The sequence below is a fragment of the Pongo pygmaeus genome, chromosome 7 (assembly GCF_028885625.2).
Source record: "Pongo pygmaeus isolate AG05252 chromosome 7, NHGRI_mPonPyg2-v2.0_pri, whole genome shotgun sequence".
NCBI classification, from domain to species: domain Eukaryota; kingdom Metazoa; phylum Chordata; class Mammalia; order Primates; family Hominidae; genus Pongo; species Pongo pygmaeus.
The window spans coordinates 136749541-136776028 of NC_072380.2; the positions used below are offsets into that span (position 1 = coordinate 136749541).

Sequence of the window (26488 nt, forward strand, 5' to 3'; positions counted from 1 at the left end):
TGAGACCCACACTCAAGCAGTCAAGCCCCTCTTTCTTGTGCCAGGCTGGCTGCCTCCCTGCAGTGCGGGCCTTGTGGTTAAACACTGAGTGATGCCATCTGAACAGATGTGCTGAGCAAATCTAACACGTGCCTTATTTAATGCTCTTATTGTTTGGATACAGATATCAGAGTCGCAGCAGCTTTCACCCTGAGGAGACCAGGTTGGTATGAGGGTTCCTGTGTACCTCTTGCCTTATCTTGGGGATGACCCTGGGAGGATATTATGATCCTAAACCAGAAAGCCCCATACTTTTGTGAAGTGGGAGGGTTCTCATGCTGGAATTCTTTGCAGAGTAGAGGCGGTCGGGGATGTGGTGGCAGCTGCCTTAGTGACTTATCAGGTAAGTCTTCCTGATTTGATGGTTGATCCCAATACATTGTCTGGAAACCCCTGAAATCCCCTTATTTGTCAGCAAGCATAATATCATCTTCCTCATGGCATGCTGTGGGGATCCTAGGAGACAATGTGTATAAAATGATGTTCCTGGCACATAGTGAGTGCTTTATACAGGTGTAAAAAAATTGTAAACTCATATTTCCTTGTTATCAATATTGTGACACTTTGTAGCATGCTTTACACTTGACAAACATTGTTTTCTATTTTAATATCACCCTGTGAATTGGGTAAGAAATGTCCTTGTGTCACATGGGAAGAAATATGCATTTGAGTTAAGTATCCAACCCCAAATTCTAGAGCTAACAATGAATTCAGGCAGGTGCCCAAGCTGAGCCCTGTGTCACGGGTTCATTTTCTACCGCCCGATCTGCCAGTGGCACCATCGTTCTGGGCTGGTGAGCCATGCCTCCTCTTACTGCTCCATGTCACAAGGCTGTGGAGAAGAAATCAATTTTCATCAAGAAACCTTTTCATGCTGGGAGTCATGCTGGGTGTGCCCTTGATGACTGACTCACAGTTTCAGGCAAACAACCTTGTGTGTTTGTGATACTAACATCAGCCCACCCAAGAGGGCCGCGCTGGTTGTAAGTCCTTCGGGCATTCCTGGAAGTTTATTTGGCTTACTCTTCAGGAGGCCTGAGCTGTGCCTAGACCACTGCTTCTCAACACTGGGTCTGCCCTAGAGTAATTAAAGATCTCTGAAGGTGATTCGAGACATCAGTACTTTTATAAACTTCCTTAGGTGACTCCAATGGGCAGCAGGGTCCAGAGCTCTTGGCTTCAGAAGGGCAGGGGTGCCTGTCTCTACGAGGTGGGGTATCTCGTCCTCTTCCCTGGCCCGTGACAGCATCTTCAGCCATGCCCCAATGCCTCAGGCACTGGCTTCCCTATGGGAGAACTCAGAACGCTGAGGCCACCCATGACAAGGATGTCAGCTCCCAAAAGGAAACTTATGTCTCCCTCAGCAGATACTGTCTTTTATTATTAGCAACCCCCTATTTATGGATGGAATCATTTAGCTGCTTCAAGCAGCCTCCAGAGCCCAGTGGCCACGTTCCCAGGAACATCAGATTCTGCCTCTTTGAACTGTTCATGCCAGGGGGCACCTGGGGACCATAAATGTTGATTCGGGCTTGGGAAGGTACTAGCTTTAGGTCCCTGGCTTGGGAACGACCCTTTGAAAACAGAATAGTGAAAACTATTATTGGAAGTCCTCCTTGTGTATGTTCTCCAGAGATTCCTGGGAGACTTAGGATGATGTTCTCATCAGAGGATGATGGCAAATCAAAGGGGGAAAATGCTACCTCCAGGAAGGGCACTTATTTAGCACTTTCTACATCCCAGATGCTGTCTTAGATGATTTGCTACATTGCCTCATTTTATTCTAACAATCCTGTAGAGTAGTTATTTCCATTATACACAGGAGGAAACTGAGGCTCAGGGAGGTACTGGACTTGCCCAAGCATTTAGGGGTCCTGTCCACATCTGGGTGCTTTCAGAGTCCATTCTTTCCATCCTAATGTATCTCAGGGTCTCAAAGGATCCCTGAATTCCCCTAGGCCAGTCCCCCTTCTGATGCTTGTCTTCTCTACAACATCCTTTAACAGTGGTGTTCAGGCCTCTGCTTGCATGCCTCCAGGAACGGGAACCTCATTTCTTCACAAAGTAGTTCACTCCACTGTTCAAACAGCACTGATGTGGGAGCTCCTTAATTCCTTATCTGAATTTAAAAAAGCAGGACATACATTGAATAAGTGAGCAAATAAGTGAATAGAATAAGTGAATGAGTTCAGTGAACATCTATCTCCTAGAGCCTTCCACTCACTCGTCTTAATCCTACCCTTAGGACAATAAAAATAATTAAGGTTTATTGAGCAAATAGTATGTTCCAGGTACTGTGCTAAATACTTTCCATTTATTATCTCATTTCACACATGAGGACCCTGAAGTTTAGAGAGACTAAGTGACCTGTTCAAAGTTGCAGAGATAGTACTGGGATTAGAATCAAGGCAGTCTGACTGTGGAGGTTGATCTTAACCACTGCACTCCACACATCCTAAGTCCTAAACATATAAGCAAAATGGGAGACTGTGATTGTTCCGCTGCTTTTCATGTTCCAGGCCCACAGATGTTCACTGAATGGGATTTGAGCCTTTGCTGCCATCTCCTCCCTTCGCCTCCAAATGTTCACTTCCTTGTTCCTTCCCCTCCTCTCTCCAGGGCTGGCCAGCCTGCCTGCATCAAGGCCAGGACTTTCCTCCAGCCCGGTTTCATCCATCTGTACCCCAGAGCCCTGTTCTCAGCAGTCCTCCAGCTCAGAAAGGGGTTCTGTAGGAGGCTGGCAGAGCATTATGAATGCTCATGTCTGTCTGAGACCATGGACTGGGGAGCTTCCTGTAATGAGAAGGAGGCTTACGGGCGTGGTGGCAGGCCCCTGTAATCCCAGCTACTTGGGAGGCTGAGGCAGGAGGATTGCTTGAACCCAGGAGGTGCAGGTGGCAGTGAGCTGAGATCGCGCCACTGCGCTCCAGCTTGGGCAACAGAGCAAGACTCCATCTGGGGGTTGCAGGCAGTGGGGAGAGAAGGAGGCTTGGAAATGGCTTCCTGCTTATGGCTAACAATAACAATAATAGCAGTGGACCTTCTGGGCATGTGTCATGTGCCAGCTGAGCTGTGCGCTTATGGTGGGACCTCAGTAAGTTCCAGGCCTTCTTGACCTTGGTCTCGAGAGCCCAGGTCTGGTGATGGTGTTCACTCTGCTGAAGGGAACGGACAGGCTCTGGCTGCCCAGTAGTTAGACCCTGGGCTTTGAAATCAGGCAGGCCTGGGATCCAGTGGTAGCTCTGATGTTCAGAACTGTGTGACCTTAGAAACATTGCCCGGCCTGTCTGGGCCTTGGCTCCTCATCTGTAAGATGAGCAGGAGAGGGTTGCTGTGGTGATTAAATGATGTGACTGCTTTTTTATGCCTAACAGAGTGCCTGGTGATCCAGGAGAAATAGAAATTTCAGCTAGTGTTGTTAGTGTTCAGTTTTCCTCACCTACGTGCAATTCCAGGTGGACCTCACGATTCCAATTCGGGTGGGATTTTTGTGGTTTCTGCAAAAGCAGAGCTCCCTGGAGAGCTTGTTGGGTGCCACTGACACTTGTCTTTTGCCCCCATCCTGGGTGGATGAGGAGGCTGATGGGCTTCATGAAGCTCGGTGTGTTTTTGTGTTTACCTTCTCCTAACACGTCTGAATGACTCAAAGTTTTTATTGTTTCTTTTTTTTCTTCTCTTCAGAAAGGGGATGTTTGGGCTGAAGCTGAAGAAGAAGAGAAATAAGGCAGAGAAGGGGTTAATCCTAGCCAACAAGGCTGCGAAAGGTGAGGCTGGGGGTGGGGTGCTGACCACTGGGGCCTGAGAGTCTCGCAGAGTGGACCCCTCCTTGGCTGAAAATGCAGTTCCCTCTCAATGGGAGCGAGGGGGAGTGTGAGTGTGCTGCCCCCCTGACCCTTTAGGTCCTGCCAGTCACAAGTGTGGGCCCAAGACAACCCCCAAGGCCCTTGGTCATCTGGGCCAAACAGGTGAGTGGGCCTGGAAGGAGTCCCCGTGAGAAAGCAGCAGCAGGGTTAAAACTCTGTTTCTGTTCTTATTTGTCCTGTGACGTAGGATGAGTGGCTCTGAGTCTCAACTTCTCCTTTAACGTCGTGATGTGGGTTGCTGGGCTGATCTCGCACAGCTGTGGGGAAGATCAAGCAAGATTTTGAAAATAAGAGGATCATAGTTACTGTGGGGGAGGCTTCACACACATCATCTCATTGAATCCTTCCACCATCTTCCCAGTATGTATTGTCACCCTAGTTTTACAAGTGAGTTTACAGAGATGCAGAGAGAGTAAATAAAGTGTGGAAGAGACGCTGCAGAATTTGCAAGGCCCAGTGAAAAATAAAAATGCACAGCAGTTGTTAAGAAGTTATTAAAATTGTCAAGATGGTGACCGCAGAGCTTAAGCCAAGTGCAATGAGGTTCTTCTGAGCTTAGGGTCCTTTATGGCTGCACAGACTGCATATCCATGAAGCCGGCTGGCCCTAAGCATGGGAGGTACACAGCCAGGAAGCAACAGCATTGGGATACAAATCCAGGCTGTCTCACTTTCTGCTCTTAGAATGGGATACCTCCTTCTCCAAAAGGGCAAAGTCTTAAGTTACAGGGTGAACTGCATCAGTAGAGGCCAGGCCCAGCACTGGGTACATCCTCAGTGTTTATTGAATCAAATTGGATCAATGGTTTCCAAGTGGACAGATGGGGTGGTCCTCTGGAGACTTCTGCTGCATAGCCTTGATTAAAAACCAGCTCAAGGCTAGTTTTCTGGACCATTCCTAAACCAAAATGGTACTGGGGGTCTTGTTAATCTTCACCCCTCTTGTCTCCTGGGGGGCCTGCTTCACTGCCGTCTACTGCAGATGTCCTGTAGCCATATGTTGTACCTAACTTCACTCTTGCCCTTAGGTAGAACCTATCCTTATGGTAGAAAAGTATGGAAACTCATTTACACCCAGGTATTGATAATGATTAAGAGCCTTGGATAGAAAATGAGGGACATTGCATTTTCAGTGGGGACAAGGCTTAAAGCTTTAAAGTCCTTGCTGATTTAATGAAACTTCCAGCGAGTGGGTGGAAAGGGCTTTGGGGTTATTCCTTGTGTCTTTGAAACTGTAACACTGTGGTAGACCCTGTGACACAAAGTTGAATGAGGCACAGTCCTTTCCCTCTAGGACCTTATGAACACTAGTATTTATGACATATTTAATAAGTCTCTGCTGCTTTTTCTTAACATACATCATTCATGACTCTGAAAAGTAGATTCTGTTGCCCCCATTTTATAACAGAGGTTCAGAGGTGGTGAGCGGTTTGCCCCAAGTCACACAGCTAGTAAATGGAGAAGCTGGCTCCCGATCCCAGGTGAGTCTTATATCAGAGCCTGGGTTTTCTACCCCACGGGCGGCCTCCAGTTAAGAGCCCTCCCTGAGAAGCTGGTGGATACCTAGGGCAGTCAACCACAGGCATTTCAGAGGAGTTTGCTCCTGTGGCTCATTCTAGAGTCTGCAACCCACAAAGCAAACAGGGCAGGGAAGAATCAGGGCCCTCCTAGAAAGTAAACAGCATCCATCCTGCTGTCCAGAGGCCAGCCCTGTGGGAGACTGAAAAAACAAAGCCCACAGAACAGAGACTTTGGTCTTGCCTTCTTGGCCTGGCCTGGAAAGTTAGGGCTGTTTGGGGTGAAATGTTTGGAAACTTTCTAAGTCTCTTGCTTTTTCATCTGCGTATTTTGAGGCATCATAGTTACATCTTAAATTCTTAAAATTCTCTTTACCCTACCCTAACCTAGCCATTAGTACACAACAAATAGTTATTGGGTACCTCCCACAATCATCCCTTTGCCCATTTATTCAAAATGTATTAGTGGAATGTCTTAACTGTCAGCCCTGGGCTAAATTCTGGGAATCTAATGGCAAAGACTGGACGATCTGAGGGGAGGACAGCTCTGTTCAGGACTCTTCTGTTTGCCCCTCCGGATCTATTCTCCACCCTTAGCCAGCTGCTCTCTGTCCTCTATGGGGTCATGGCCCAGGTCTCTTACCCTCTGCCTTCGGGCTGGCTCTGGCCAATGGGGTGCTCCAGCAGGAGGCGTGGGAGGAAGGAGCATGGGTCAGGCTCCAGGTGACCCTGTCCCTCACCTACAGGAGGGAGGCTGACCCCACCAGACTTCCTTTCCTTCGGGGTTCCAGTAACTGCTCTCTCTCTGCTAATTTTGGGGGGTGCCTAGGAGTGGCAACAGCTTGGCTGTTGCAAGCCCCAGATGATGACAAGACCTTTTGTGGTATTCCTACATAAACATCTTTGTAAAACGTCCTCAAATCATCTTACTCTGATTGTACCATCTGTTACCTATTGGGACTACGACTGAGGTAACTAATGGCATTGCAAGTTGAGAAAAGTGCTATTAAAAAAAAAACCCAAAACAGACAGTGGGCTGAAATGGAGACTGCTGGGGAGTCTCTTAGTGCAGTCAGAGAAGAATTCTCTAGGGAGGTAACATTTAAGCTACAACCTCAAGGATGAGAGGGAGCCCACTGGGCAATGGGCAGGGAGGACAGCAGTGCAGAGGGAGGGATCCCTGTGAAAAATTCCAAGTAGCAGAGAGCTTGTGAGATTAGATGGAACTGAAAGGGGGCCTTGTGGATAGAGCGCATGAAGTGGGTGAGAGGGCCACGCAGGCAGGAAGCGTGGGCAGAACCAGGTGGAGCAAGTCCCTAATTGCAGATTGTGTATGGACTTCAGATTTATTCTAAGTGCAATGGAAAGCCATTGAGGGGTTTTAAGAAAAGTGACACAGTCTGGTTTTTATAAGGTCACCCTGGATGCTCCATGGTGAGTAGACTAAAGAGAACAAAGTAGTAACTCAACAAATTAGTGAATGAGTGCTGTAGAAGAAGCTTTAGCTGACTGCCTTTCTACCTTGAGGTCTGTCTCACCCTCCAGAATGTACAGAATGCATGCCCCTAGAGGGAGACGTACTTGATTTGCTAATTCCTGCATCCTCAGCATCTACCTTAGCACCTTTTCTTGCATATATAACGTGTCTTTGAATGTTCACTGGAAGCTTGAAACTTGACAGCAAGGCCCCAGCCTGAAGGCCCTTGCAGTCAAGGAGGGGAGCAGGTATTTTATCTTGCTGCTTCAAGGAGCACAGCCAGGCACTGGCATTCCTTCTGGCAGCTCTGTAGTGCTGGGCTTGTCTTTATTTCCTGAGTGAACGGGTAATAAAAGCAGACTTCCATTCATGAAGAGATCCTCTCTGTAGCTACTGAGCCACCTACAAGGCCTGGCCTAGGTGCATGAGCTCCCTGAACACGGCTGTGTTTCTTCGGATGCAGTACTGTTGTGTGTGGTTTGCTGTTTAAAATCAGAGAACCAAAATGCACCAAAGCTGGAAGGTACCTTAGAAAGTATTAAATTGGTGGGTTTAATAGGTGAGTCCCCTGGATCCCTGGGATTCTGAACCATGGCTTCAGGAGTGTCTGAAGGTGGTGGTTATGAGAGTCTGCAGGAGGCACCTGTCCCTATTCCACTCCATGGAACATAAAACAATGTGATATAAACAGGCTTGTGTTATATACTGAAGTTCCATATCAAGTTACATTTATAAAAGGATTCTCTTGCTTTAACAAATTTTAAAACCACTTTTCTTGCCCAATTCTTTTGTCTTATGGGCAAGGAAAAAAATGCCAAGAAATTCTGGGTGACTTGTTCAAGTCATCCAACTGGGAATACATAGACTTGAATATCTACCATGGACCCTGTATAAAGCTAGGGGCTTTATATAGTTTGTTTAATTTTCCTAACCTGTGGGGGGTAAATGATGTTAACCATGTCTTGTTTTACAAATGAGGAAAACAGAGCTGAGAGAAGTAACTTCTCTGAATCAAAGAACGAGAAAGTGGAAGGACCGGAATTTGAACCCAAATCTTTTGGATTCAGGTCTTTGAGCTACATCATGCAGAGTCTCAGTTTGTTAGGAAGGCTCAGCCACTCTCGTTTTTGCTGAAAGTCTGGTTGAGAAGCAGTTCTCAGGCTTTGCTGTACATCTAGGATCACCTGGGGGAATTTCAACAATCTTAACATCCGGCAGCATTCCAGATGAATTATATTAGAATCTAGGGTGGAGAGGAAAAGATTCTAAGGGATATGCTTATTATCTATTCATTTAAGTTTCCTAAATGCGTGTGTACTATTTCATAGGGCTTCCCAGGAAACCAATCCTTCCTAGACTAGTGTGTCACAAACTACCACTAACTCAGTAACTTAGAAGAAGACAGATGTATTCTCTCTCAGTTATGGAGTCCAGATGCTGGAAATCAGTATCACTGGGCCAAAATCACAGACCCCACTCTTCCAATTCTAGCTTCCGGTTGTGGCAGCATCTGTCTAATCTCTGCCTCCATGGTCACATTGCCACCTTTTTTTTTTTTTTTTCTGTCGATGCAAAATCTCCCTTAAGGATACATGTGATTGCAATTAGGGTTCACCTGGATCACCTCATCTCAAAACAATGTAATCACATCAGCAAAGACCTTGTTTCTAAATAAGGTAACATTTACAGGCTTCAGAGATTAGGACTAGCTATCTTTCCAGAATATCACACATTGCTACTCAAAATTGACCTGCAGACGGCAGGAATAACCTTGTCTGGCATCTAGCTGTTAGAAATGCAGAATTTGTCTGGGCACGGTGGCTCATGCCTGCGATCCCAGCACTTTGGGAGGCTAAGGTGGGAGATTTGCTTGAGCCCAGGAGTTTGAGACAGCCTGCGCAACATAGTGAGACCCCTTTGTCTCTACAAAAAAATATTAACAAGAAAAAATTCACCGGGTGTGGTGGAATGTGCTTGTAGTCCCAGCTACTCAGGAGGCTGAGGTGGGAGGATCCTTGAGCCTGGGAATTCAAAACTGCAGTGAGCTGAGATCTTGCCACTGCATTCCAGCTCCAGCCTGGGTGATAGAGTAAGACCCTGTCTCCAAAAAAATTAAAATAAAAAGAAATGTAGAATCTTGGGCCCCACCCACACCTACTCAATCAGAATCTGCATTTTAGCAGCTTCCTAAGTGATGTTTACGCACATCACATTTTGCTAATGAGGCTCAGAGAATAAATGATGCGTCTAAAGTTCCATTGAGGCAAGGTCATGACTTGAAACATGTCTTTTGTTAACTTAAATCATACAATTTATAAATTGAGAAGTAGACTTTATTTTTTATGGAGGGTTACAGCCTGCCAGGTGCCCATTTTGATGGTCTGGGAAGCATAGCCTCCCACAGAGTGCAGAGACAGACACTTCCAGAAAGGGAAGAGTAAGACAGGAATTCAAACTGAAACGGCTGGCCAGATATACATATTTACAGGTTACAGGAGGAGCTATGAATATTCAAGAAGGTGGTCTTGATGCATGTGTACTGAACACACGTGCATGTTGTATATGACCCAAATTTACCTTGGGGTGGAGACTTAATTTTTAAATGTATTAGAATAAGGCCGTATATGTAAAAAGATCTTCTTAAGAAACAAAAGCACTCAAGTGTGCAGACTCTTTAAACAGCCAGAACGAGTCTATGGTCTGTGTTTTTTGTTTGTTTGTTTGTTTTGGTTTTTTGTTTTTGAGACGGAGTCTTGGAGTCTCGCTCTGTCTCCCTAGGCTGGAGGGCAGTGGCACAATGTCGGCTCACTGCAATCTCCATCTACTGGGTTCAAGCGATTCTTCTGCCTCAGCCTCCCGAGCAGCTGGGACTACAGGTGCCCACTACCACGCCCAGCTAATTTTTTGTATTTTTAGTAGAGATGGGGTTTCACCATGTTGGCCAGGATGGTCTCGATCTCTTGACCTCATGATCTGCCTGCCTCGGCCTTCCAAAGTGCTGGGATTACAGGTGTGAGCCACTGTGCCCAGCCTGTCTGTGGTCTTTTTATCAAGAGAAAGTCACTGAAGTCAGTCTCCTGTCTAATTAAAGCTGTAGTTATAGCTTGTAGAACAGGGGCTGGGAGTCAGTTACTCAGTGTCTGTCAGTGGTGGGCAAGCAGTAAATCGTTTATTGCTTATCTTGAGGCTGGTGCTTGTGCAGCTGCTAGAGAAAAAGAAAAACCTGTGGCAGTTAGAACATAGTTTTTTTTTTTTTTTTTTTTTTTTTTTTTTTAAGTATGGGAGTGCATGACTTAACCTTTGCCTGTCATGACTTCAGGTCCTGTTTGTAATTTGGTATCTTATTGCCACAGAGTCCATCTTGTCAGTCTTATGATCTCTATTTTAACATTAATGCTGGTCAGTTGTTGTGTCTAAACCACAAAAAGGAAGTATAACGAGGTATGCCTGACCTCCTGTCTCACCACTGACAAAAACTCAGAGTTTTATTTTTGTTTTTTATTTTTTGTTTTTTGAGATGGAGTTTCAATCTTTTGCCCAGACTAGAGTGAAGTGGCGCAATCTCAGCTTAACCTGCAACATCTGTCCCGCTGGGTTCAAGCGTTGCTCCTGCCTTAGCCTCCCAAGTAGCTGGAATTGCAGGTGTCCGCCACCATGCCTGGCTAATTTTTGTATTTTTAGTAGAGAGGGGGTTTCACCATGTTGGCCAGGCTGGTCTCAAACTCCTGTCCTCAGGTGATCCACTCGCCTCAGCTTCCCAAAGAGCTCGGATTACAGGTGTGAGCCGCCACGCCCGGCCAGAAACTCAGTTTTTAAGATTTTTCTGGGGTCCCCTTGGGTGGGGGAGGGGGTTGCTTAGGATTTTATTTTTAGTTTACACTTTAGATTCATAATCCGATTTTTCTTTTCACAGTCCCATCCACATAAATCTGTTCTTTTTTGGAAACAGAAGATGCATAAGTTTTAGAAAAATGAAGGATGTATCTGGCATTTCTGCCAATAAGATGTTAAGTTTTATGCTGGCAGAGTCTGCCTTCTAGTCTCTTTGTACCACTTATGGTGCCTGCCATGGGGCTGGCATAAGGTAGAGGCTCGATTGCCACCACATGTCAATTTCACAGGATTTTCTTCCTTTGTTTGCTTCTCCAGATAGTCAAGGTGACACTGAAGCACCACAGGAGGAGCCTTCTCACCAGGAAGGACCAAGAGGAGATTTGGTTCATGATGATGCTTCTATCTTTCCTGTCCCCTCAGCTCCTCCAAAGAGAAGGTACAGTATGGATGCAGGTGGTCAACATACATTTGCTGAGCATCTCCTATGTGCCAAGCACCTCTGCAGGTGCTGGGAGAAGAGAGGAGAGTAAGACATAGTCACTGTCTACAGGCAGGCAAGGTCTAAGGCAGGAAGACTGTCAGCTCAGTTTTCTCTATGGCAGTGCTGGCCTCTTGATACTGTTCAGCCTTCATCAGGCCAGGATCATGGTTCTACAAGCTTCCGGTCTTAAATCTCCTGAGTGAAGGTGCTCATGTCCCTCACAGTTCAGGAATGACAGCAGGAGCTGTCTCTTACCTGCTCTTTGATTCATCAAGGTGCTTATTATCTTAGCTTCTTGTCTGTCTCAAATCAGAAGGTGGTTCTTATGCTACCCAATAAAAAGTCAAAACAAGCTGGCCTGCATGCATTTTGCTAGATCAGTTAGCAATGATGTGTAACAAATAGCCCCCAGATCTGTGGCTTAATATAATAAGCATTTATTATTGCTAATGAATTAGTTGGATAGTTTTGCTGATCCCAGGTAGTTGCAGATGCATCATTCATGTTTCTGTAGTCATTTGGCAGCTCTACTGATTAGTTTAGGAGTTGGCTGGTGGTAGCCTGGCCTAGTACTGCTTCAGCTGAGACCGGCTGTTCTCTGCATGATACCAGATCCTCCATCAGGCTAGTCTGAGCTTGTGCCAATGGTAGCAATGGCAGGGTTCTAAGAGAGTGGAAGTACAGAAGTTCTCTTGAGGTATAGGCTTCAAACTGGCAAAAGTATTTCTGCTGCCTTCTGTTGGCCAATATAAGTTACCAGCCCAGCCCACGTAAGAGTAGGAAGAGACTAAAAGTTACAGGGCAACAAGTTTGGATACAGAGTAAGCCAATGACTGGGGCTAACAATGCTTTCGTCTACCATGTTTGTTTATGTCAATTTCTTACTTGTGATAATTCCTCATGCCCTTCCCTTTCTTTTCCGCTCAAAGTTGTTACTATCAATAAAACAAATTAGTGCTTCCCCATGTGGCTGATCATGAGTTGTTGTTTCTGGGTTGTGACAGGATGGCAGGGTGCATATATATGGGTTAGAGGGCAGTGGGAATTAGAGAAGGTGATAACTCAGAAGTTGACACTCAAAAGAAGACATGAAATGTGTACACACCTACTCACTGCAATATCTCCTTCCTTCCTTTGCTGCACCCTGACAACCACCAACCCTCTACCCTAGTCTCTGAATAGGGATTTCAATCATTTTTTAATACTCAAGATATTTCTTCCTATTCATTTTACCAGGGTGATAGCATTGAGCAGAGGAAGGCAGGAGAAAGAGAAGGAAGGAATAACAGCCTTTTTCTTTTTCCTTGGTCAGAACATTCTCCAGCAATTGAAATTCTATCCACCCACCAATGCTCAATTCAAATCCAACCTCTGCAGTGAAATCTTTGTTGTGTACCCTGGTCCTCAAGAATCTCAACAGCTCTTCTGTCATATTTTCTTTACCCTATGACACATTTTACACTTGCCTACTAGTTCTTTTTAAATATACTTCTGTCTTCTCTCCCATGGATGATAGATTGTTACTTCTCAAGGACCAGGAAGATGGCTTATTCATTTTTGTTTTTCCCCTGAATCTAGCACTGGGCTTTCACATAATAAATAATCAGTACAAATTTGCCATCTTATTGATGAACCAATTAAATGATTTTTATCCTTTCTCACATGCATTGTCTCCTTGGGTCCTCAGAGTAACCCTATGTGGTAGGAATTCTTATTTTTACTTTCAGTTGCAGAAATTAAAACTAAAGTCCAAAATTGGGGAGAACAAATATTCTAACTCAGATCAGTCTGACTCCAATGCCCTGAGATTTTTACTAACTTAATCTGTTCTCTATTGGACTCAATTATAATCAGCAGAAATGGGATGAAGTCAAATGCAACATGGTATTGTTAGTAACCAAGGGGATAAAATGCAACAGGAACTCAAGCTCAGTTCATTTCCCACTGATTTCAGCTTCTATGACAACAGGAATTCTTCATCTCTTTCTGTTGTTATCCATCTCTAAATGCCCAGGTGTTGCACATGTTTTCAATTACTTGTGACAGTCCAGATAAATGAAATCCCCTGGAATGTGAAATTTCATGGAGATGGTATCTTTAGTCATTCCTTTCAATTTTTTCCTTTACCAAGTCTTTCAAAAGCAATTATGATTATATCTATTAGACATGGCAGAGTGGTCCCGTGTATGGAATCAGGCAGGAGACTGGGAGTTCCTTATTTAGACCCAGGTCTGCCACTGATTTGCTGAGGCATCTCAGTTTCTCATTTTGTTTAAAATTTTAAAAAATACTGATAATCATATAAAAAGAGCTGACATTTATTCTTGCCAGGTACTGAGTTAAACCTTTATATGCATTATATCATTTAATTCTAGCAATCATCTCAGAAATGCTATTATAAGCTCCATTTTTAGGATGAAAAAACTCAGAGGTCAAGTCATTTGTCTGCTTATACTTATCTCCCCCAGAGATGTAGACAGAATATGTAATAATATTAAATGAAAGGACTTAGAAATACTTGGAAGAATATTATCATGACTTATGGATATTCTTCCATGATGAAACAAACATATTAAACTTTCTTTTAATAGATCAAAACTGTTGGCTAAGATCCATGATGGGGAGGTCAGATCCCAAAATTATCAGGTAAGTGACTGGCTCTCCCTGCCCAGCTTCCCCCAGTGCTTCCTGTGTGCATGGATGGCGGTGTCCGGAATGGTGTCCACACTGCTTTGTGTTGCAGATTGCCATAACCATCACCGAGGCTCGCCAGCTGGTGGGTGAGAACATTGACCCAGTTGTGACCATTGAGATTGGGGATGAGAAGAAGCAAAGCACAGTGAAGGAAGGAACCAACAGCCCATTTTATAATGAAGTAAGTCATGGAGGTCACCCACAGCTTTTGCACTAAGATTCTCTTCACCATCATTCTGCAGGATCCTTCAGTCAAACAGAAGAGCTGTGCCCCTGCTGCCTCCTTCCCTGGCCCCCAGTTAAGCCCATGGCAAACTGATTCTTCTTACAAACACAGCCCCCTAAAGCTTTTCACAAAAGGGTTGTGGAAAAGAGAGGCAAGGAATTCCTCCTGATTTTAAATTCACTGCTACATTTTCAACACACGTTTTCTTATTTATTATCAGCTCATTTCCATCCATTATAAGCCCTGGGTTTATAGTCAATAAATTGATTGAATGTTGGTTAGGGAGAAGATACACATTCTTTTTCCTGGCAGAGACATTGGAAACTTAATTATTGTTTTTGAAACAGGCATACTACCTTGGAAAGTAAAAGTTACATTTTTCTAAGCTGTGTAGAAATTGTAAAGAAAAATCTCAGAGAGGTTTCTAAATATCATTCATGCTAAATTCTCTTTTTAAAATAAAAATATCGGCCGGGTGTGGTAGCTCACGCCTGTAATCCCAGCACTTTGGGAGGCCGAGCCATGCGGATCACGAGGTCAGGAGATCAAGACCATCCTGGCTAACATGGTGAAACCCCATCTCTACTAAAAATACAAAAAAATTAGCCAGGCGTGGTGGCAGACGCCTGTAATCCCAGCTACTTGGGAGGCTGAGGCAGAAGAATGGCGTGAACCTGGGAGGCAGAGCATGCAGTGAGCTGGAGGAGATCGCACCACTGCACTCCAACCTGGGTTACAGAGCGAGACTCCGCCTCAAAAAAAAAAAAAATATATATATATATATAAAACATGGTGAAAAAACATGGCAAAAGAGACAAAAAGTATAACGATATAGAGTAATGTGTTTCCCTCTGATCTTTGATCCCCAATGCCTTAGTCCTCTCCCTGGAAGCACTCACTCTCACTAGGCATTTGTGTATCCTTCCAGAGATATTCCAAGCATGTACCAGAATACAAGGAAATATTGTACCCAAATGGTAGCATTCTATACATGCTGTTCTGGACTTTTCACAAAACAAAGTATCTTGAAAACAAATCCCTGTGGGAGGTACAGCTCATTCCCATTTTGCCTTCCTGGCTGAAGAGTTTTTCATTGCCTTGATATACCATAATATACTAAACCAGTCAGTCTCTCATGAATGAATATGAAATGCTTTCAACCTTTTGCTACTACTTATAATAGTATAACTGGGTCACAAGGTATATGCATTTAAAATTTCCATGTCGCTAATTGCCTTCCAAAGAGGTAACAATTTCTACTCAAGTGAACAGTGCACAGGAGCATTTGCTTACTTGTAGACTCTTTGACACAATGAATTATTTCAAAAAATGCAGGGCACTCTTAATTCTTACTATCTTGGCCCGACGCAGTGGCTCACACCTGTAATCCCAGCACTTTGGGAGGCTGAGGCGGGTGGATCACAAGGTCAGGAGTTTGAGACCAGCCTGACCAACATGGTGAAACCCCGTCTCTACTAAAAATACAAAAATTAACCGGGCTTGGTGGTGTGTGCCTGTAATCCCATCTACTCGGGAGGCTGAGGCAGGAGAATTGCTTGAACCTGGGAGGTGGAGGTTGCAGTGAGCCGAGATTGCGCCACTGCACTCCAGCCTGGGCAACAAAACAAGACGTTGTTTCAAAAAAAAAAAAAATCTTATTATCTTAATAGGAGTGGTCATTTAAAAGGAAGGCAGGGAGAGCATGGATAATGAAATCAACAGAAAATACCCAAATCCCATTGGAGCTAATGACTCCTTTCCTCTTCATCATTTCTGCCTCTGAGCCTTCGACTGTTAAGTGAAATGTCAGTAGATTTTCCCTTCTTGTTCCACTCTCTACCCCCAGAAGAGCTTTTGGCATGGATGTAATATGAGATAATATATGAAAATGCTTTAAAACTGCAAAGCTCTACAGATTTATTAATTATAATAATTATGCATACAAGTCCTGGATCTAAATGACGTTAAACTGGTCCCAAGTGTAACCAGTAGAAAAATCACGTAGAAACACAAAAGTTGATCTAAAAACCTTTGTTACAACTCTTGACCTAAATATTCAAGCCCAAAGTTCATCAGATGCTGAAGGAACCCATTAGTTGGAACTGGGGAATATTTCCCAGCTAGAAGAATATGTGTTGGCCAGGAGGTCTCAGAAGCCTATGTGAGGCAGTTGAGTCTGAAACATATGAAACCCATCAGAAGGTAATAAATATCGCAACTCATTTGTCCATCCAAAGGAAGCCACAGCATCTGGTATATTCAGAGAACGAAGAAAGTCGTGTAAGTGAATTTTCCACATAAATTTTGAACACCAGGACTCTGAAAAAGTTTAAGCATATATATGAGAAATTTCCTGAAATGTTGTATGTATTGTCTTGTCTTCTTAAACAGAAGACACTGAACAGAACGGAATCTTTGGTTGATCTCTAAGGACCACCATTTTGAGGATCTCTTGTAATGTATGATGACATTTTTTCGGTTCCCACATTTTGCTTTTTCTGTTTTGCCCTTTGAAAGCAGGCCATCAGCACTTGGTCAGTTCCTCCTTTCTTACCGCGGCTGTGTCCATCTCTAAGGGGCCATTCTTCCACTCTACAGCTCAAAAAAGAAAATCCAGGAAACAGCTTCCCAGGCCTGCCTTCCTGGTCCCCCTCAGTTTCCAAAACACCCAAACCAGGACAAAACACCACTTCAGTTTTCTGCATCTTATAATCATACAGTCTCGAGTTTGGGAGGATCTTGACTCAAGAGTCAGATGGTGAAATATCTAGTACTTGATCCCCTTGTGTGATAATGTCAAGAGAACTGAGGTTTGGTCCCAGACCCAACAATAACTAGCAATAGGAATCTGGGTAGCATCTTTTAAATTCTTTAGTCTTCAGTCTTATCTGTAAAACATGGGGCTGGTCTAGATAATTTCTCCAACTCCAAAATTCAATCATGTTCTTAATATTAAAAATCCTTATGTCCATAGTTTTTTGTATTCTCTCCCTGGTAAATCCTGGTAATTTCACAGGGATGTTTGAAACTGAAAAATTCTTGGAAAAGTAGATTTTAGTCAAGTCTACTCCAATTTAAAACCATACTGAAATACCATTTTTACTCATAATTATGAATAAAAAATGACACTATCGAGGATTGATAAGATTATAGAGAGATGGCTATTTTCATGTTTCCAGTGAGAATATAAAATTCCCATTTGGGGAAAAAATTTATACTATCTATTCAAAAGTTATATGCACTTAATCTATGACCTGACAATTCCATTTCTCATGTTCATTTTGGAGGATTACTGACACATATCCTATGCAAGAATGTGATTGATAGCATTCTTTTCATTTGAGACCAGCCTGGGCAACATAGTGAGACCCTGTCTCTACAAAAAATTCAAAAAAAAATTATCCAGGTGTGGTGGTATAGGCCTGTAGTCCCAGCTACTCAGGAGGCTGAGGTGGGAGGATTACTTGAGCCCTGGGAGGTTCAGGCTGCAGTGAGCCATAATTGCATCACTGCAGTCCAACCTAGCCAACAGAGCAAAACCCTGTCTCCAAAAAAAAAAAAAAAAAAAAAAGGGAATTGACAATCAATTGATGATGTATATTCATGCAGCAGTTAGAATGACAAAGATCTAAATCCACTCCAAGAACAGGATTCTTAGGTGCAAGCCTGGAGTTGATGATCAGAATGAACTTTTTGTTTTGCAGTACTTTGTCTTCGACTTCATTGGTCCCCAAGTGCATCTTTTTGACAAGATCATCAAAATCTCAGTAAGTATAGCATTGGTGGTAATAGTTGTGGAGAGGTGGGAGAGATTTTGGGCATTGGGGACTCTCTGGGACAACTCAGCATACTTACAGGGGAATAGATTCAGGAGGGCAAGTGTCAGTTGGTGAGTCTAACCAACAGGCAGAACTTGAAATCACCAGTATGGAGGAGTCTGGGAAGAAAAACCACCTCAAGAAGATCTATGCTTCTTGGAAGCAAGTGGTAAGCTATAGTAAAGCTATTACTGATTGGATCGTGTAGCTTACTAGTGTGGGAGTGTGAGATATGTGCTTCAAGTGACATCTTAATGCATTGTCAGTTTTAGTTGTTTTTTTTAAATCAGGCAAATGTAGGTGTTTCTCTCTTGGACTGGTATCTACACTAATGATCATTAATCACATCTCCTCCTCCTCCTAGTTGGGTAATGAATAAAGAAATAGGGACAAGAACCAGGAAAAAGTATCAGTCTCATCAATGGTTAATGCTGGATCAGAGGATGTGATTTGGACTAAGTGGTGACCATTGGGATTTTCAAAAGTTGCCTCTGAGTGTAGACCTCAGGACCTGCCCTTGGGAAATTGAGTCTGCTGCATAGACTCTTCCTCAGCCCTGCCAGGGGAAGTGCAGATACAGAGCTTCCTGCTCTAAGGGCCCAGTCCAACTTTGCCCACCACATGGAGGACAGGAATGTGAAGGGGAAGTGCCCATGTTGAAGCCAGACTGATCCAAATGAGAGAGAAGTCAGGCCAAATGGGATTGTTACAAACTTTGCACCATTCAGCAAAGGGACAGAGACCAATGGATGACATACTGCATCTACCTTACCAGTCTGAGAGATCACCATGGCTTCTCCCAAGGTGGTGAAGGATGGCTGGAGAGTAAGTTTCTCTCTTCCAAACAGTTCTAAGAGGACACAGTTCCTACTTCATGTGTCAGTGTAGGAAGTCTGGAGAATAAGAGAATGATTTCTTCAACAGTCAGCTCTAATTAGAATTGTGAGGATGACAAAACTTGTTTTGAAGATTTTCTTCCCTGTCTTTATCACTGACTCAATATAATATCTAAACAGATATATAAAATATGTTCCCTTTAACCACAGCTGACTGTCAGCAAAGTCCTGCATTATGGCCTAGCTAATAGTGGAATTATGACATTACCCTTCCCAGGAGACTTGAAGAACCTGACTCTTGAAGAATGAGAAGTCACCCAGAGCCAAACAATCTTAAGGTTTGAATTTCAGGCATGATGACAAGTGGTGCAGGTGATATTTCAGGACCTGGGACAATGCCCAGGACTTTGTTCCATTGCTCAGGCAACCATCTGTTTATGGAATCAGCTCCATAGGAGGCTTCTAAGGACTGTCTGATGAACAGTTAATCACTAGATTTTTATATTGTGCCATAGACCAGGGTCAGGACTGTTTGTGGGACATATGGACTTCTAGACAGAGGATCAAAGCTACTATTGCCTATCTCTGTTTCTCTAACTTCAAAGAAGAGAAGACTTTAGTGTCCCTAAAAGACTCTTAGAGACAAAAGATTTTAAAATAAAATCTTCCCTTGAGAGGGGAATGTTTAACACAACTTTTCTGTTAGTCCATGAACTGAAAGTCAGTATGCCCAGAATATATAGGACATGGGATAAGAAGTGGGGGAGTGCTGTAAGCAGATGCTATTGGAACAGCCAGCCTGTAACACACCCGGGGTGTGCCAAAGACAGTCTTCCCTTCTCAGTGGCCAAGGCATGCAGGGCTCCCAGTACTCTGTGTGTGAGATGTCCCCAGAATCCTGGTGATTTAACACTTGACCACACCAGGATTGCCTGGTACTCAACCACTGGATGGATGACTTTAAGAGGCATCCTGTGTTATTTAAAGATTTGTTTGGGGCTCTTGCATTTCATCTTGCCCACAGGGACTCTCAACCTGAGAAGAAAACTTGAAACTGGCTTGTGTTCTTTCTCAGGCCTTTGGAAAAACACATGAGCAACTGCAAGCATGGTGGGTTTTGGAGTGAACATTATGTGAGCATCCTTCTGTAGCTCCTCTACTTGAGCCAGGCTGCCTGTACTTCACCTTGGGTCTCTGACACCCATGGAAAGTTTAGGTTAGGGAAAGAGAGTGGAAAGAGAAAGGAGGGCTGTCATTTCTTGAAGTCAACTGAATTTCTTTTGCTTTGCAAAAAGGAGCTGTTTAGAAGCTGCAAAAGCCTTCCGTTCATCTGTCATTCAATTAGTCATTCATTAATTCACTGAATGTTTATTGAATATCTATTGTGAACAAGGCCATGTGATGGGTGGATGACAGGAGGAAACTATCCTTGACTTAAGGAACTTCTAGGATTTTATAGTCAGAAGGAAGCTCAGAGGACATCTTGTATAACTTCCAACTGGTGCAAGAATCCTTCTCCTCTTCCTTTACTACATGGAGTTCTTGGGGGCATAACTTGATTATTTGCAGTGATAGGAAGGTCGCTACCTCTAGGAAAGCTCATTCCATTGCTGGGAAGTTCTGACAGTTATAAACATTGTTCTTATATTGAGCGGAAATCTCTCATCCTGTTATTAGGGAACCGTAGAGGGGAACTTACTCTCTCTTCTGCATGACAGCATTTACATGATTTAAAGACACTTCAGTTGCCATTGCCCTTTCTCCACACCTGCCAGTTTTCTCTTTTATGGGTGAAAGATTGAACTTTTCTCCTGGTTCTTCAGCAGTTTCTCATATGTTGTGGCTTTTCAACCTGGCACCAGCTCTGCACCTTCCTTTAGAACTTGCTCATCTTGAGAGCATTAGCATGAAAATGGGCTGCTGTAACCAAGCCAGGCCTTCCGCTGGCCCTGATCAGATGGAATATTGAGGGTGATCACCTCCTTTGTTCTCACCGTTGTACATACCCAAAATGATTCAAGGCAATATGCGATGAGTTCTCTGAGAAACTTGTGAGCAAAGTTGCAGGAGTTTAGGGGAGAAGAGCACTTTCAGTTTGGGGGGACTGCATGGCGGAAGTGACATATGTTCTAGGTATTGAAAGTTAGGGAAAGTTTCAGCAGGAAGAGATGGGTGTTGAAGGGTGAGCTGTACTCAGGTTTATTTTGGTTAAAGGAAGCTTGCAGGCACTGAGAGTTGTCAGGCATCCTTCTATGGAAGATTAGCTAAAATCCTGCTAAAAGCACGAGGTGAAGGTGAGAGGCTTCTGGAGGTCCTTTATAGCCTTGTGGTTTGATGGCCAAACTCCACTGTGCTCCAGAGCGGGTCAAAGCTAGACAAGGGTCAAGTCCTCTTATCCTCAAGGTAAATCTGCCATACTCCCTGCTCTATCTCTCCTCAGGTCTTTCACCACAAGCTGATAGGAAGTGTACTGATTGGCTCTTTCAGAGTAGACCTGGGGACCGTGTACAACCAACCTGGTAAGAAAACATCACCTCCCCATCTGTCTCTCACTTGTCTTTGGTTTATAGCACCTGGAGGTCATCCCATTCATTCACTCACCTGTGTGACCATTCATTCAATAACACTGAGCACCAGTTATAGAAAGTTGAATGAGACATAACTCTTGCCCTCAAATGTTTTACAGTCTAATGATAAAATTATTTTATATGTCTACTTCTGGGGAGTTTTTTTTCTCACACAAATTCTGTCCAATCGAGATATGGACAGGAGAGGCAATGGAATATAGGAGCTAAGAATACAGACTCTGGAGTCAGATTGCCTGTGTTCAAATCCCACTCTATTTCCTAGCTGTGCAACCTTGGGCAAATGACTTAACTTCTCTGGGCCTCGGTTTCCTCATCTGTAGAAATGAGAATAACTTACTACTTCCTTCATAGGTTTGTTGGAGGATTGAGTAAGTTAATATACACAAAATGCTTAGTAAAGAGTCTCACTCATAAAAATGACTACAGCATTTTGTATCCTTATACAAAGGATTTGCTGTACTTGTTATTATCCCTGATTTGTAGGAAAGGGAAACTCAGAGAAGCAACATAATTTGTTCAAGGTCAAGAGCAAATAAGTAAAAGAGCCAGCACAGATCTTTTTATGAAAGGCCCCCTATCTTCAACAGGGATTCCAACTCCTGTGACTGCGGGGGCCAGAGAGGGAGCATAGCTGCGTGCAGCAGCCTGAGTGTGAGGCATAAAGGAACAGTGGAATCTGAGAAAGGAGACAGGAAGGCTTGTGCTCCATATACAAGGGCAGTGGCTACTTAGCGCCTTTGGTATTTACTGTCATGTAGAAATGTGAAGCCAGTGGCTGGGCGCAGTGGCTCACACTTGTAATCCTGGCACTTTGGGAGGTCGAGGCGGGTCGATGACTTGAGGTCAGGACTTCAAGACCAGCCTGGCCAATATGGTGAAACCCCATCTCTACTAAAAATACAAAAATTAGCTGGGCATGATGGTGTGCACCTGTAGTCCCAGCTACTTGGAAGGCTGAGGCAGGAGAATGGCTTGAACAAGGGAGGCAGAGGTTGCAGTGAGCCAAGATCATGCCATTGCTCTCCAGCCTGGGCATTACCATTGCTCTCCAGCCTGGGCATCACAGCGAGACTCTGTCTCAAAACAAAAAAAAAAACAAAAAACAAAACAGAAATGTGAAGCCAGTATTGCCAGAACTTACCATTTTTAGAGAAAAGCCAGAAGTCTAGATTATGTAAGCCATCTTGGAAGTTTTGACTCACAGTGAGGCCAAACAAAAAGACCTAGGAGCCACATTTACGTCCTGTGGGTAAATAATACGTATGTGACTTCTACACTTCATTAATGTCCCCCTATTCCATCAAAGATGGAACCTTGTCTTAGTGATTTCTACTATGTCAATAGCTTCCCAATAATCTATGGTAAATTGGGGGAAAAGATGGAGAACTGGTAGGAAGCAAAGGGAGAGGAGGGAAAGGAAGAGGGAAGCTGCATGAGGTTTGGAAATAACAGATGATTTACCACCCAGAGCAACAGAGGGAGGAGAGCCTGGGAGGCCTTGGCGCGTGAGAGAGAAAGGGGTGGAGCTGCTGGGCCCATCTGTGAAGGATGTGAGCTGTCAGGGTGCTTTCACAGGTCATCAGTTCTGCAACAAGTGGGCCCTGCTCACAGACCCTGGTGACATCAGGACTGGCACCAAGGGATACCTGAAATGTGACATCAGTGTGATGGGAAAAGGCGACGTCTTGAAGACCAGCCCTAAAACTTCTGACACTGAGGAGCAAATAGAAAAGTAAGACAGGTCCATCCTGGGCTGTGCATAGAAATGATATGTCCAATTTTAATCTCTTTCCCCTCCCTCACCCCTTTTCTTATGGGTACATGAGAACTGTGCTTGTTCTCAGCTTGGCCACCTGGCATTCTGCTCTATCAGACACCAAGATGTGTCCTATTAAGGTATGACTCTCCTTCGGGAGGTCAGGTTCTAGGACAAGAACTGTCTGTCTTCCTATAATAACCCATAACAGATAAGCTATTCCTAAGCTTATCCAATTTTTCTGAATGTAGCTGAGTTTTCTTTGAAGGAATTATAATTTCAATCACTGGTTTGTGATGTGGGAAGACTTAAATGCACCTCTTTTAAGGTTCAGAGTGGGAGACAGTATTTATCCTATCCTAGGACCTGAATGAGTTTGCATTCACTCTATTCATACCATTCTCTGTCATTTACACTATAAAGAAAACTCATTTCAGCAATGAATCTTACTCTTTTCAGATTTGTCTTATATTGGGATCTATCTTTCTGCCTCCAAATTGCTCCTGTCTTTTCTCTCTGCTTCTTCAATTGAGAGAGCTTTTTCATTTGTTTTTGTCTCCCTCTAAGGAACCTTTTGATCCCCGATGGGTTTCCATCAGAGAGACCCTGGGCCAGATTCTATGTGAGACTCTACAAAGCAGAAGGGTTGCCCAAAATGAATTCAAGCATCATGGCGAACGTCACCAAGGCATTTGTGGGTGACACTAAGGACCTGGTGGATCCCTTTGTGGAGGTCTCCTTTGCTGGGCAGATGGTGAGGAAACATTGTCACTAACACTGCCTGGCCTAGGCCAGGGCCCTGCTCTCTATCCAAGATATGTTTAATCAAATCAAATTAATAAAAATTAGGAAGTGCCTTGAAAGCAAAAGCTTGTTACAAAAAGGCAATGGGGCCAGGCGAGGTGGCTCACACCTGTTATCCCAGCACCTTGGCAGGCTGAGGCGGTGAATCACTTAAGGCCAGGAGCTCAAGACCAGCCTGGCCAACATGGTGAAACCCTGTCTCAACTAAAAACACACAAAAAATTAGCTGGGCATGGTGGCGCACCCCTGTAATCCCAGCTACTGGGTGGCTAAGGCATAAGAATTGCTTGAACTTGAGAGGCGGAGGTTGCAGTGAGCAGAGATTGTACCACTGTGCTCCAGCCTGGGTGACAGAGCAAGACTCTGTCTTTAAAAAAAGAAAAGAAAAGGCAACTGGAATTGGCAGGAAAATAGGGGAGGGTTACCCACTCACTCTTCACTGGAGAAAATGGAAAGGAGCTATGGGTGGATTGTGGTTTAGGATACAGGCAGACAGGCATCCTTCCTCACCCCTGGCTACTTCTCTGAGCTGTTTATTCAGTCCCCACGTCTGGTAGAATTTCCACCCACTTCCTGACCTGTTCCACAATCTCCCCAGGTAGTCCTTGTCTTAGAATTTCCATCCACCTCCTGACCTGTTCCACAATCTCCTCAGGTAGTCCTTGTCTTATGTAAGCCTGGACATCGCTTTTCCCTGCTCAGGAGCCATTGGAAGTGTCAGGGCTTGTGTACATGGTCAGAGATTAACCCTGGTTGGCTGGATTTTGAAGCTTCAACTCCCACACATGTTATCTCTGCCATTAAAATACAGACCTACCCTGATTGTGTTCCCTTGGCAGGGGTGAACACTGAAGTATTTTTGACTTGGGCTGAACTTGGAGATCATATAAGACATCACCTCCACTTTATGACAAGGAAATTGAGGTCCAGACTGGAAGAGTGATTCACACAAGGTCATACTTCTACAAAATATGAGCTCATGGTCTAACTACATCCACTGTATTCCTGGAGATGCACAGAACTCCCATTCCCCAATATGCTGATCAGAACTTCCTGAGGGCAGGGCTGTGACGTGACTTTGTCCCAGATACCTGGCACAGTGTCCAGCATAGAGCAGGTCATCAGTCACGTTTGCTGAGTGTAACTGATTTTCGTGGATGTCAGAAGCAGGTTCATTATCTTTGAAAACTCGCTTTCTACTTCCAGCTGGCTTGAAGAGTTTTCTGTAGTCAGTCACTCCCTTCCATGACTCATGTCCTCCTGGCTGTGTTTTTAGGGGCGAACCACAGTGCAGAAGAACTGTGCTGATCCTGTGTGGCATGAACAGGTGATCTTCAAGGAAATGTTCCCTCCCTTGTGTCGGAGGGTGAAAATCCAGGTGTGGGATGAAGGCAGCATGAATGACGTAGCACTGGCAACCCATTTCATTGACCTGAAGAAAATCTCCAATGAACAGGATGGAGACAAAGGTAAAGTCCCACCCATCTGATTTGAAAAATGTCTCAAAATGCTTGCTTTAGAGCCCTCATCTTTAAAAGGGGTGGGCTAGAGCAGCGGTCCCCAGCCTTTTTGGCACCAGAGACCAGTTTTATGGAAGACTATTTTTCCATGAATGGGTAGGGGGATGGTTTTGGGGTGAAACTGTTCCACTTCAGATCATCGGGCATTAGGAGCCTCCTCATAAGGAGCATGCAACCTAGGTCCCTCATATGTGCAGTTCACAGTATGGTTTGTACTCCTCTGAGAATCTATTGCCACCGCTAATCGGACAGATGGAGCTAGGTGGTAATACTCACTTGCCTGCCGCTCATCTCTTGCGGCCCAGTTCCTAACAGGATGGGTACTGGTCCATGGCTCTGGGGTGTCAGGGACCCCTGGGTTAGAGCACCTTCCATGTATTAGGCACTTTCCATGCTACTGTGGCGTCTGTGGTTTGAGTTGGTTCAGGGCAATGGATGAAGCCAGGCTCTGGGAGCCAGGAGATTTGCTCCGGGTCCCAGGTCTTCCACAAACACTGCTATGTGTCCTTGAGGAAGTCAGTCTTCCCATAATTGAAAAATGAGACATTTAGAGTAAATCAGAGATTGGTAAACTAAGGTCTATGGGCCAAATATGGCCTACTACATATTTTAGTATGGCCCATAAGATAAATGCTACCAACAAAAATTGTGTCTTCAACCCATTGATGGGAGCCTGAGAGCACAGGAATAGCAGCGAGGTGCACTGACTGTGCACACTGTGAGTCAGGGTGGGAGCTGAGAGCTGGTGGATTAGCTCAGCTAATCCACTGAGGCAGCCAGGCGGAGGTCAGGTAAAAGGATTTCCACTCAGTATATGGCTCTTTATTTGCAAAACCCAAATTAGTAGATAATTCTCTGAAAAGCCCAACAAACCTTCCTTTCTTTAAATTTCCAGGCAATCTTTCTCTGTGCCACAAATTTATACTAATTGACATATTTTTTGTATACATACATGCACATGCATGTGTATCTACATATAATCACACATACATATACATCTATGTACAAATATATACACAAATATATCACATATCAT

The 26488-nt window shown here is 44.2% G+C and overlaps 1 protein-coding gene across 1 annotated transcript in view; it reads left to right on the forward strand.

The window, feature by feature from the left end:
• The window catches only part of FER1L6 (fer-1 like family member 6), a 207983-nt gene that overhangs the window by 37748 nt on the left and 143747 nt on the right, over positions 1-26488 (forward strand). The window contains exons 2-11 of the mRNA XM_063669062.1: positions 164-202; positions 3721-3803; positions 11045-11165; positions 13802-13856; positions 13954-14085; positions 17835-17897; positions 21225-21303; positions 22948-23104; positions 23696-23882; positions 25209-25401. Of these exons, the coding sequence (XP_063525132.1) occupies positions 164-202; positions 3721-3803; positions 11045-11165; positions 13802-13856; positions 13954-14085; positions 17835-17897; positions 21225-21303; positions 22948-23104; positions 23696-23882; positions 25209-25401 (1109 nt within the window). The remainder of the gene's footprint in view (positions 1-163; positions 203-3720; positions 3804-11044; positions 11166-13801; positions 13857-13953; positions 14086-17834; positions 17898-21224; positions 21304-22947; positions 23105-23695; positions 23883-25208; positions 25402-26488) is intronic.